This window comes from Solea senegalensis, linkage group LG19 (assembly GCF_019176455.1).
Source record: "Solea senegalensis isolate Sse05_10M linkage group LG19, IFAPA_SoseM_1, whole genome shotgun sequence".
NCBI lineage: Eukaryota > Metazoa > Chordata > Actinopteri > Pleuronectiformes > Soleidae > Solea > Solea senegalensis.
In genome coordinates, this window is record NC_058038.1 from 19,255,398 (window position 1) to 19,267,941 (window position 12,544).

Below are 12,544 nucleotides of genomic sequence, written 5' to 3' on the forward strand. Positions count from 1 at the left end.
ACAAATGTCACTTCCACTCAAACTCCTGCCACATATGAGTTGGGGAAAAGTGTGTTAGGCTGCAGGGAGTTCAGCCTTAGTGGCATTTTCCTGCCTGTATCCATCAAGGTGAGGAGAGATGTTGTTCAGCTCTTCAAGGACAAACAAACCCTCAGTAGCTGGGGGCGAATGATTGCTGGGTTTGTACTCAGTCATGGCCTGGATGCCCTAACACATTTATTGAGGGTTGACGTTGGTGAAGTGTTCCTCAAGCCTCAGTTTTTAGCAGTACTTGACCCTCTTGAGCCCCCTCTTCAGATTAGCCCTGGATAAGCTGTAGGCCTGTACATCACCTGATGTGAAGCGAGCGAGGTGTAAACCCAGAGTCAAGAGCACACGACTGAACTATTATTGTACAATGTATCATCTACTTCCTATTTTTCTCTTAACCTGTTCCAAATCTTTACATGGATTTGATCAAATAATTGTGAAGACACACAGAAATGTATATTTGGATACAATTAATGGTTAGATCTGGTCCTTAAAGCAGGACAGCAGGATAGTAAAAAGGCTTTCTGATGAACTCTGACCTTGGGTGGAGGTTTCTTCAGCAGCACCAGCAGGGCCTGAAGGACCATGTTTGAGAAGCGAGGACCAATAGGGACATAGTCCAGCAGACGCTCGATATCATCCACCACCACACAGCTGAGCTGGGACTTGTAAGCGTCATCGAACACCTGAAACAGGTGGTGGTGGAGGGGGAGGGGCGGATGTTACGGTAGGCGTAGAGAACAATACGAGATGTGTTGACACATAATTCCAGCACGTACCTTTTTGATAGCCTGACACTTGGAGATCTCCGAGTGTCCGATCATCTTGTCTGGAGAGCAGATCTTAATGAAGGGGAACTGCGAGTCCTCTGCGATCTTAGCTGCCAGTGCTGTCTTTCCACTGTGGGGTGGACCTGAGTGGGATGAGAGTATTCAGAGTGAAATAAGGTGGGAGTATGGTTTGTGATTAAAATCAAATTAATTTAGTATTCTCCAAGTTGTACAGCACATTGTATATAATTAGATATCTCTACCCACCCTTAGTGAAAAGGAATGGGTATAATTGGAGGCGCCGGTCCTTGAAAATCCATCTCAATGAGGGCTTTACAACTGAATTTTATGAATGTTTCCAGTGCTTACATTAAGCCACCATTACACTGATCCCCAAACCAGGCCAAGGACCATCCGTAGACTTTAGGCCACTGAGTATTTTAAATAATGCTAATACATTATTTACAAAAATCCTTGCAAAAACCAGTGGAAAAAGCACATACTGGTGGTAATTACATATTACGACAAGAGTGGGGACTTATAATAGCATCCAGCTATTGCCTTTGACAGAATAGAGTGGAAATCATTTTCCAAATATGGTTAAGGAGCCATTAAAAGCTGAGTTTTAGATCCTAGCTGAGGTTTGCATGTGGTGGTGATGATGTCTTACCCTCCAGTAACACAGCCACCAGTGGTGTGCGATCACTGTTCTTGGTCTGCTGCACCAGCAGCTCTCCATCATCCATTACATGGGTGACCGCGTCGCCCCATTTGATGATGCCGTTCATGATGTAGCTGGAGTAATCCTCTTGGTTTGTACCAAACGCCTGAAAAAAAACATCAACATGAGGAGACGTTCAAGGTTAACCTGTGTTGAGCGTACAGTAGACTCCTGAAGGAGGCGGCACGTACAGGCTTTATGTCGTTGTTGAGGGATCCAATGAAGTCTGTTCTGGTGACCTGCAGCTTCTCTGCTCTCTCCATGTCCACCTCGACTGTAGATGTCGCCTGGGAGGAGCAAAGTGAAGTTTAATAACCGTCTCTCAATCAACTTTGTTATAGTGATATACAGGATAGTGGTGCTGCACTTAATATCTTTGTACATATTTGTATGAGGAAATGTGTGTGTACATTGGTACATTATGTGTGTGTATATATGTATATATATACATATATATGTATATGTATATATATATATATATATACATATATATGTATATATATATATATATATATATATATATATATATATATATATATATATATATATACACATGTATGTATGTACATATATATATATATATACACACATGTATGTATGTACACATATATATATATGTATATGTATATATATATATATATATATATATATATATATATATATATATATATATATAAGGTTTAAAAACAAAGTGCCAGGTGACCTTGATGTGACGGTTCATGGCAGTGGACTGAGCAGCTCTGACCAGGCCCTCCAGTTCTGCACCACTGTAGTTTTTGGTCTCGGCTGCCAGCTCAATGATGTCGACGTCTGGTGCCAGGAGATTGTAGCCTCGCATCTTGCTGGTGTGAATGTTCAGGATCTGCACGCGGCCCTTCTCATCGGGCAAACCTGGAGATTGGAGGATGAAGCAGTTAGTACTAAATCCCAATGTTCTTCCCAATGAGGTTTGGAGATTCATCAGTTGTCAGGGTCAGTGATTTAGTCCGTGGCGGGTTCAGTCTCTCCAAACTTGACACTTTTTTGACCCCATGGTAAGAAATTCCTCCATTATTTCAAACTGTTGATTGATCCCTCGAATGAAAGCAAATAGCTGGGCTGCATCCTGGATATCGGTGCTCTCATCCAGTCCAGCGAGATTTGACAGCTCAGCAGACATTTCTTCATCAATTACTTCCACATGCTGAGTGACTGTGCGGCAAGACATACTAACACTGAAAGACTGTCCTTTATTGCCGGGACACATGACAGCTGCCTCTGCCATACAGGCTTTCACAAATTCACCATCCGAGAAAGGATCGCTACTGAAACACGGCGGAGCTCATTTCAGGCTCAGTTATTGATATATAAATTCTACAAACGAAAATGGGCTATATCGCTGACGACCAGCTATTTGTCCACAGACTTCCCTCGCAAAATCCACACAGGACTGAGGCAAAAGAGGCTCCGCTGTCGTGTTTGTTTCTGCAACCTTGTCAATCAAAAACTGGTTCTGCCTTTCAGACAGTTCCAGCAAATCATCGCCCGACTGCTCCATTGACACCGAGAGAAGCTGAGCTTGCCTGGAAGTGACGTGTTTGCCTCATTTGCCCAGTCACCGTGAAGCTCACCGCAGTGAAAGTAACCTACAGTATTCTGTGCCATCCCATAGCGAAATCCCATGGTTTTAATGCAGAGTCTGCTACGGGAACGCGAAAATCACGCAAGACGATCCGTCATCCATCTAGGACAAGTTTAGTATTGAAATATAAATACAACACAGTACATTATTTCATGATATTTGAGAGGAAACTGAGCTTCCCTTGCTGTATTAGAGCTACTGGTAAAATACACTGAGAAACACATGTTAGCTAAAGAAAAAAAGACAGAGCAACACTCACCAATTTCCATCTTGACCTCAAACCTTCCAGGCCTCATCAGAGCATCATCTATCAGGTCAGGTCTGTTGGTCATACCTGGAGACAGAATGACAGACACATATTTACTGTCTTTCCTGATGTTTATTTGACCTAATTTGTTTCAGGTGACATCTGAACAGGAGTTAACAGTAATGAAGTGCAATGAAATGTGCAATTTAAGGTTCAATGTGTAATTAGGAGGGTTCTTTGGATGAAATTGAATATAATATATTGAATATATAATATATAATATATATATATAACATTTAGTTTGCGTTGTCTTTTGTACTGTAGACCAGGACCTTGCTTTACAGAGACCATAATCTTGCACCGCCATGATTCTTCAGCAGCATGATTCTACTGTTTGACTTAGATTTTCATCTGTTCCTCTTGAGTCCAGTACAGGTAACATTTGAGCAATTGTTTGAGTTATTGATTATTGGGATTTGGCTTTTGGTATTTATTAAATGATATTAATTAGAATCCTAGTGAGGGTCCTCATTTGATGCCTGTACAATATGTGAACTCTCTCCTTGAAACAAGTATGTTACAATTGGCGTTAACACTTTTAACTCAAAACACGGACTGATTAATGAACTATCAAGATAGTTGGTGATTCATTTGTTAATGAATTCATTCATTAGTTGCTGCAGGCCAGGTTGCAAGTGTGTCGTTTGATTTGAGGGGAGAAATGTGTCCCCGCTCTTGTATAATGTATCATAAAACCGTAAAGGTCGATGATTCGGATCTGATTCTACGTACCAATGACCAGGATGTTATTGAGCTGCTCCACACCGTCAATCTTGGACAGAAGCTGGTTGACCACAGTGTCGTGCACGCCCGTGCTGCTGGCTCCTGTGCCTCTCTGCTTGCAGATGGCGTCCAGCTCATCAAAGATGATAATATGGAGTCCACTGTTGGCTCCCAGCTGGGGAAGGATTGAATTTAGAAGTGTTAATGTCTGTGGGAGTTTTTCCAATCAAACATAGAAAGTACACTACACCTCTCTCACCCTCTTCTGCTCCTCCTCCGCCTCAGCAAACAGCTTGCGGATGTTGGCCTCAGACTCTCCCACGTACTTGTTGAGGATCTCTGGGCCATTGACGACTTTTGGCTCTCGGGCGTTGAGCATCTTCCCGATCTGCCTGGCCATCAGTGTTTTACCACAGCCTGGAGGGCCGAACAGCAAGATGCCCTTCACATGCTTACACCCTGAAAACAAAAGGAAGTCCCGGGGGTTTAGAGGATGAAAGAAGTGTTAGGAATGACCGTGTAGCGGCTGGACTTTAAGTCAGGAGGCTGGAGGCAGCAAATTGTGAACCACACGTGGCTTTCGGTCCTGTTTTCAGCAGCATGAGATCTCCCTTGTGATGTGTGGTGACAATACAGACATTAATAAACTAGTTAGAGCAAACACCCTGGAAAGGAGACACAGCAGAGGTACGTGCACTGAGGAGACATTGCTCAAACTCACGGTTACATTTCAATCATCATTTGATTTAGGTTCAATTACAATGAACTTATCTCACTCAGGAAACTCATTAAATATTTGTGGTCTAACAGGACTGGACTTTAATTCAAGGCCTCCACACAATCACACTGCCACATTAACAATTAAATAAACCAATTAACCTTTCTTTTAACCCCACGTCTTAAAAAAAACAACGTAGTAATGAATAAGAAATTAAATAGTGGAAGACGGGAGGAGTAAGATGTGGAAAAAAAGATTTAGATTTAGTGAGGGATGCAGGAGATAAAGAAAGGAATGTAGAGGTCAAAAGTGTAGAGGGAAAGAGAATAGATGATTGCATCTTATGTGTTTTATGTGCTTTGAGCCAGAGGGAGAGAAAAATGGTTTCATAAAATGCATCATGAAACACCATACGAGTGTGCGTGTGAGAGAACCAGAGAGAGGATCGTTGCTCTCGCTGTGACTAATCCATTTTCTTCAATTGTATTATTATATATAACATTTTGCTGCCACAGGGAAGAACACCGTACCCAGGCGTACTAGTGGAGGTCAAACATGGCCAACACTGGCCATTAAATAAAAATACATTTCTTCCCTTTGTCATGATGTGTATTTTTGTTGTTGTTTTAGGTCGTAGTTTTCTTCAGTGTACATGTTTAACTGCCCTAGTTTCTGAAGCCATACATACTGGAACTGGAAGTCTGAGGAGTTATTGTTAGTTTCTGGTCTTCTCTAAAAGAGCATGATGTCAATTTTGTAAATGATGTTCTCATTTAGATGAAAAAGGAGGATAACGCACGTTATAAACATTAGTGTGATTGAAAGCTGGTTTCAACAATAGGAAAGAGCCTTGATGCAAATCTCAAGGATTCACAACAAGAGTTTGTTGTGTTGCAACCAGACGATTACGTCTTCTTTTTATATTATGGGTGACGGTCCACACAAGGGTGGGTATATTTAAAAAATCCACAATTAAAAATCCACAATTAAAATAGCAGTGCCTATGTTGAACTCATTCTAAACAATTCAATAAAAATTCAATAATAAAAGTGTTAATGCTATGACAATTCCCTGTCTCTGTATGTCAGGCTGCTCTGCAACAAGAGAGGACAAAGAAAGGTTGTCTGTATTATTCTGTAACACATAAAATATGTCAAGTGATCTTAAGTTTCATACCCATCTGCTCCACGATGTCGGGAGGGAAGACACGAGATGCAAAGGCTCTGCGGAAGATGTCAGAGAATTCCTTGTCCAGACCTCCAATTCCCATCTTCTCAAAGTTCCAGTCTGGGTTAATGATGGTCTGTCGTGCCTCCTTGGTCTTGGCCTTACCTGTGGAAAAACAGAAGGGAACAACTCAGCTTACACGTGTCAGAATTTGAAAATAAAAGCAGCATAACATACATATGTGAAATGCCATGTGTAAGGACGTCTGTGTGTTGATGGTGTGATTTAGATATTTGTGATTGTCAAAGGATAAAACTGCCATCTTGTGGCCAAATTATATAACGCCTCTCATTGCTGTCATGGCATATTTTTCATGCAGACGTTCATGTCATTTTCTACATCCTAAACGAACCTAAAGTTAATTTCAAGGCCACTCAAAGTTATTACCTATAGGCAGGTTTCAGTGGGCTGTTTCTATTCCTCAATCACCAAGGCACAGAAGAGTCATGTAAAGGTTTCGCACATTTATTTCCATCCACATTCATGCAATCAGATCGACAACATGTGATCACTAAATACTTTAATTACTGTGTTAGAGTGACCTCTCCTGGCGAAAAGCAAGGCTGCAGTCAAATTAGGCAGACTTGATGGTGGACAGGAGGCTTTTATTTACACGCTTTTGTTGTGGAGAATCTTTTCTCTGATCAGCCTTGGATTTAAAGTGTCTTTGTTTTGAAAATTCTCTGATTTGAGAGGTTGGATGAGCTTGTGTAACTATAGCAGGGGGTGATTATGTGAAATCAAAAGATTCTATTGTTTTTTCAACAGCTTATTTTTTCTTTTGGCTCACAACGCCTCCACATTTGGAAAACACTCACAAGGAACAGTGCCAGTGAATCACCTGATTGAATCATGAACAAATGTGACATGATTTTTTTCGCACTAAAGCAAGTTTTGAAGCCGTGGGTTTATGGGATTGTAGTTCGGGGTTTAAAGCGAGCTTTAGTGTCACACTAGTTAACTCCTTAACTGTTGAGATATTACACTGTAACATGTAATCCTGCATTAATCATTTACACTAAAGGAACTCAATACTGGCTCCTACAACCATAACAACCTTAAAAACCTACAGATTTTGAGGTCAGTACACAGAAGTGCACAGAAGACACATACCGACTAGTGTGAGGGAAGAACTCTCTGCCTTCTCAAATATCACCTGGCTGTTGCCCACCATCAGCCCGACGTCGATCTGTCAGAAGAAATACAGCCACAGTCAAGTTTGTGATGCATTCAGAAGATGTAGAAACATTACACCCCAGCTTTATCTTTTCTTCACCTCACTTCCAACATCATACACCATGTTAAACCAGTCAAATGCAGCACATGCTCATGTTTAGTGACCACTATTGCTTTTCTGGTGATGCAAAAACTTTGCAGTGGTCACATAGTCCAGAGGGGTGTTTAAAGTGTATGACTGAGGCCTGTGTGTTCTATACTTGAGCAGGTGAGTACCATGTGTCCTGTGTCAGCTATGTTCCAATAATCTTGCCAGATTTTTTTGTGTGTGATCTGTCATTATAGTTTGTTAGTTAGTTAGTGTGGCATTTGTATATCTATTATCTTTCTCTGAATTCCCGATATAAATCTCAGAATTCTGGCTTTATTATCATTATTATTATTATTATTATTATAATAATATATTATTTATTTCCCAAAAAGTGTCACGTGGCCCTAATCCTCCACCACAGAAGTATACTTCTCCCAGTGTTTGTATTTTCACATCTTACGTGTTTCTTTTATGTTAATACCACAACATTAATGAATATAAATAAATTAAAATGTGATACTAATTATTCACTAAAAGATGATAAACGGCAGCATACTGTATATCATTTAACAATGTATGCCACTGTATGATTTAAAATGCCTTTGACCTGATTTAATGACAGAACAATGAAGCCGGTGCTTTATTAATTTGAACTATATGATGGAGGGGTAACGTGTTTGTTCTGGATAATCAATGAAATCCCACAGGTGCCAGAATTCAACCGCAGTGAATAATAATCGATCACCGACTGTACTGCGTGGAACTCTGAGGCAGAAACCGCAGAACAACTGGTTACCTTCTGCGGTTTCTTTGCTGAGGCTGCCTCTCCTTTCAGGATGCTGGCATCCATCGCCTCGATGTCCTTCACCACCAGGCCGAACAGCTTATCGCAGAAACTGAACACTAGCTGAGGGACAGAGAGGCAAGACCACCATCAGAAACCCTACAGACCGACAGCAAAAATGTTTGAAACTTTGAGGTAATAAAATCTTCAAAACCTGCTGGGTGACAGAGAAGGCCTGGTTGTTGAACTGCTGGATGAACTCGGCAGCCATCTTGTCCGAGTCATAGGGAGAGGAGTCGGTGCTCTTCTTCTGCAGGAAGTCAATTTCGATTGTCATGGCGCCAATGCACTGCTTGGACTTGTCAAATGTATAGTTGGACACTGCATGACACACACACACACACACAAAAAGCAAATGAACAATATGTATATGAAAATAAATGTAATTTAACGACTAGATTAGAATTATTTTCTAATTGTACAATTTTTTTTAATGTTCATTGTAAAGTGGTTTTAATTATAAATCCTTGGGGTCAACCATTTAATGTTTAATGTCTCTCTTAACGTCTTTGCTTCACATTTGATGACACAAAAAAAGGTGTTTGAATTTAATTTAAAGGTTTTTCTGTCAGTGAGGTTTTTTTGATGATTATGAGGCATCATTGCCTTCCAAAAATGGAAAGTTATGGTCCCTCTCCCAACTTGAATAACAGGGCAGACTTATTAGTGCTGCTAATCAAAAACGGCTCCAGGCCTCACCAAATATACTGTCACCCATGTCTAAGACATAAAGTCAGCTTTCGAGGTACCTCAAATGTAACAAGGATAAACAATGTCAGTAAATTTGAGGATAACAGGAGAGTTAAATAATCCTCTAAGCTAAGAAACTGAATATAAAGAAATGAAGTTGTGTAAGCACAAACTACCATTCCACCCGGATACAATCTTTTATTCCCTTGTCTTTTTTAAGCTAATAAAACTGCTTCTTTTGTCTTTTTCATGGCAGACATGTTGACATGTAACAGTAGGAAAAGCACAGGTGCTAATAATCAAATTGAGTCTTCAGTTTAGTGACTTACCTGCTGCCTCTCTGTCCTGACTGCACCTAACTAGATAATGTTATCAATGACACCTGTGCTAATCCTGTTAGCGCATGTCAAAATGTCTGCTGTGAAGAAGACACATTCAGCATTGTTCCATTTTTAGCATGTAATTTTTAGCATGTAAACATATTGTATACACAAGGCTTTTATTTTTATCAAGTCAGCTAAAAAATAAAATAAGAGAAAAGAATAGAACACCTAAACCGGTTCATAGAGCTAATATTAGCTTCATTAGCAAATAAGCTACTGAAAGCTATAACTGCAGCTAGTGGGATAAATAGTGTTTGAGAATTCATATAATACAATTTATGCTGTTGTATACAAGCCTGTGAGGCTAAAAGAATGACTAATCAGATTAACAGAGCTCAATTTAAACAAACAAGTATTGTTTTATTTGTGTATTGTTTGAATAAGAGTATCCTTCCATATTTTCATTAACTTTATTTCTGCAGTCAATACCACAGTTAAGCCATAAACTTAGGTTTTTTATCTCATAAACATCTCAGCTCAAGTTTTTATTTGCTTTATTCAGTGACACAGAACCCTCTGTCAGATCATCTTCTAAAGATTATCACTTAAGCTCTTTTTTTACCACAACAATGTTACGGATTATGGATTAATTTTGTAAACTGACCTTAATATGCAGTCCTTTTATTTTATTCAGTTTTCCTGTGTATGTATATATGAATATTTGCCAATATACAATTAATATTTTGTCATGTTTTCAATCCCTTATTCACAGTTTTCTTTTAAATTTTAATTATTTCAAATGTTCTTCCCTTTAAATATTGTACCCTGTGGGTTTCTGTATCTCATCATTACATCACTTCTTGCATTTACATTGTATTTTCATATGTGCGAACACACAGAAATAAAAAAATACAAATAAAATCTGGTTCTCTTTGTGTACAGGTAATCATCAAACTGAGGGTTTTGTACCTTCCACCTCCTGACCAATGGAGAGACCGGCCCATTTCCTCTAAAAGAGAAAGAAAGATCTATTAGGACACCTTGAGCAATGACCCCACATATGACCATCTCTAGGTGTGTGTGCATCGTTAGGACCTGTGGTTAGGTTAAAGTTAGGGTTAAGTATTAACTGGTTATGGTTAGAGTAAGGCATAATGCTTTGTTTAGGTTGTCCAAATGAATGGGAATGTGCCTGTGTGCACATTATGTACCTGCGGCAGGCTGAAGGCGATACTTCCAGGTGCCACAGTGTGGTGGGTCTTGACTGTAAATGCAAACTTGTGGTTGGGCGTTGTCTTCACAGTCACGTGTCTGCAGAGAGGGAACACTGTTACAGAACATGTGAGCTGCATCTTTTATCACCTCTAGGCTGTACAAATTCTCCTAATTAAAAAAATGTATTTAAACAAGACAATGGCCAACTTTTCTTTCATAGAACATGAATGGAGAGTGCAGAATGAATGCAATTATTGTATGCCAATAATATATATAATTATAAATTATAATTATAATAAATATAATTATGTTCATTCCTGAACATAATGTCTTTGAACATTTATTGTGGAAAATGTCAATCCTATCAGTTGAGGTCAAGGTATTTTGATTATAATTTCCACACTATGTATGAACAATCAGGATTAAATCAAATTAGCATTCTCTATTTATACTCTTCTCTACATTGGCAGCAAACAAGTCAAGCCCAACAAAGACATATTCTTGTAAAAATCAGTATTTATGCAGATGATTTGAGACATGTTTATAATAATAATTATTATTATTATTATTATTGTTATTAATAATACTAATAATAATAATAATAACAAATTACAAAGCTGCATAAAGAATCACAGAGTGAGTTTAATTTATTCCACTTATCTCAGGAGCTGGATTTGTTTAGAGACCATGCAACACAGTTTAATATGCCATTACAGACACATTACTGACGACCTGTGATTGGATAATATCTGATGGTTACTAAGATACCAGCTCTTCCTTCTCAGATGAACTTTTCTACAACACTAATTAAAGATTAGTAGGTAGATAATTGTTTTTTTTTATGAAGCTAAACACCCAGATTATAATACATTACAAATCATTGCAGTGGTTGAAGAGGTGCCTTCATTCCACAGGTTTCCTTGTGTGTCATGCTGTAAGTCACTGCAGGCCATCTACAATGAGCTTTAAATATTTATTAAGACCCGTTTTAATTTGCAATAAACAACAGTGGTATTGAGACAAATAACAACCAGAGTTGACTAATACCAAAGTGTGAAGAGCTATTTGCTGTTAGTTAGTGCAATAAAGACAAAGCTGCAGTTGCCATGGCAATAAAATAGAGGATAAAACTGAGATGATAATCCATGCAAAGAGAAATCAGGGCTTTTATTGCATGCAGTCCATGGAGGGAAATGTATGCAAGAAACTGAAGAAATAAAGTCATGTGTCATTTACTGATTCCATCACTGAAACTTTGTAACATTTGCTAAAAAAAGTGCTATACCAATAAAGTTTATAATTACTTATTATTATATATAAGTCAATTGGAAATCAAATAACATCAAATATCTAATGTTTTAAAGCTGGCATTTCTTTTCTTGTTTAGTTTCATGGAGTTGTTGCAGACTTTAGTATGAAATCGAGACTTTCTTACCACCCATCTTATCCACAATAGTAATATCATCATGCTGAAAAGCGGTTGATCTTTCATCATCATTACAACATAAAACCAAATAAACAAACTGCACGTTGGCGCAGCTCCACGTCAGATTATCGACCGTGACCTTCAAGTTGACTGATGTGCGATAACGTGATGGGTGTTTAAGCGAATGATAAAACGATCACAGTGCTCCTGCATTGACAAACCCATAGATGAATAGGGCGATAAGGACGACTCACTGTCCGGACTGCAGATCCTTCTCGCTCACCACGGCACAATTAGTCAGCGACAGCTCATCTGTCGGGCATCGCGCCGCTTGCATTGTCTGCAAAGACAAGAGCATAGGAGGAGGAGGAGGAGGAGGAGGAGGAGGAGTTGAAAATGACTGATTAGTTTTTCTGTGATCAAATTTAAACAGATCAGGCAAACAAGAGGGTTGAATAACACTTCACACGGTCTGTGATTCACATGGTGATAATATTACTGCAGAACTTGTGTTCTTATATGTGCACTATGTATAATGTATGTACACTACATTTCTTTAATTACTTGCGGTTTACACGTGACATACTTAAATCATATCACGATACAATGATTCTGAGATAATGACTTCATTGCAAGACAGTCACATAGCGATACATCAGAAC

The 12,544-nt window shown here is 39.0% G+C and overlaps 1 protein-coding gene across 3 annotated transcripts in view; it reads right to left on the reverse strand.

Moving 5' to 3' along the window:
* Positions 1 to 12,544, reverse strand: part of LOC122785051 (vesicle-fusing ATPase) — a 36,132-nt gene that overhangs the window by 6,055 nt on the left and 17,533 nt on the right. For all 3 annotated transcript variants that reach the window (XM_044050644.1, XM_044050645.1, XM_044050643.1), the window contains 15 exons: positions 12,137 to 12,222; positions 10,453 to 10,552; positions 10,211 to 10,250; positions 8,383 to 8,549; positions 8,181 to 8,291; positions 7,231 to 7,306; positions 6,067 to 6,222; positions 4,432 to 4,631; positions 4,182 to 4,347; positions 3,402 to 3,476; positions 2,225 to 2,412; positions 1,713 to 1,808; positions 1,471 to 1,627; positions 810 to 943; positions 570 to 716 (listed from right to left, as the gene is read on the reverse strand). In XM_044050644.1, the coding sequence (XP_043906579.1) occupies positions 570 to 716; positions 810 to 943; positions 1,471 to 1,627; positions 1,713 to 1,808; positions 2,225 to 2,412; positions 3,402 to 3,476; positions 4,182 to 4,347; positions 4,432 to 4,631; positions 6,067 to 6,222; positions 7,231 to 7,306; positions 8,181 to 8,291; positions 8,383 to 8,549; positions 10,211 to 10,250; positions 10,453 to 10,552; positions 12,137 to 12,222 (1,899 nt within the window). The remainder of the gene's footprint in view (positions 1 to 569; positions 717 to 809; positions 944 to 1,470; positions 1,628 to 1,712; positions 1,809 to 2,224; positions 2,413 to 3,401; positions 3,477 to 4,181; positions 4,348 to 4,431; positions 4,632 to 6,066; positions 6,223 to 7,230; positions 7,307 to 8,180; positions 8,292 to 8,382; positions 8,550 to 10,210; positions 10,251 to 10,452; positions 10,553 to 12,136; positions 12,223 to 12,544) is intronic.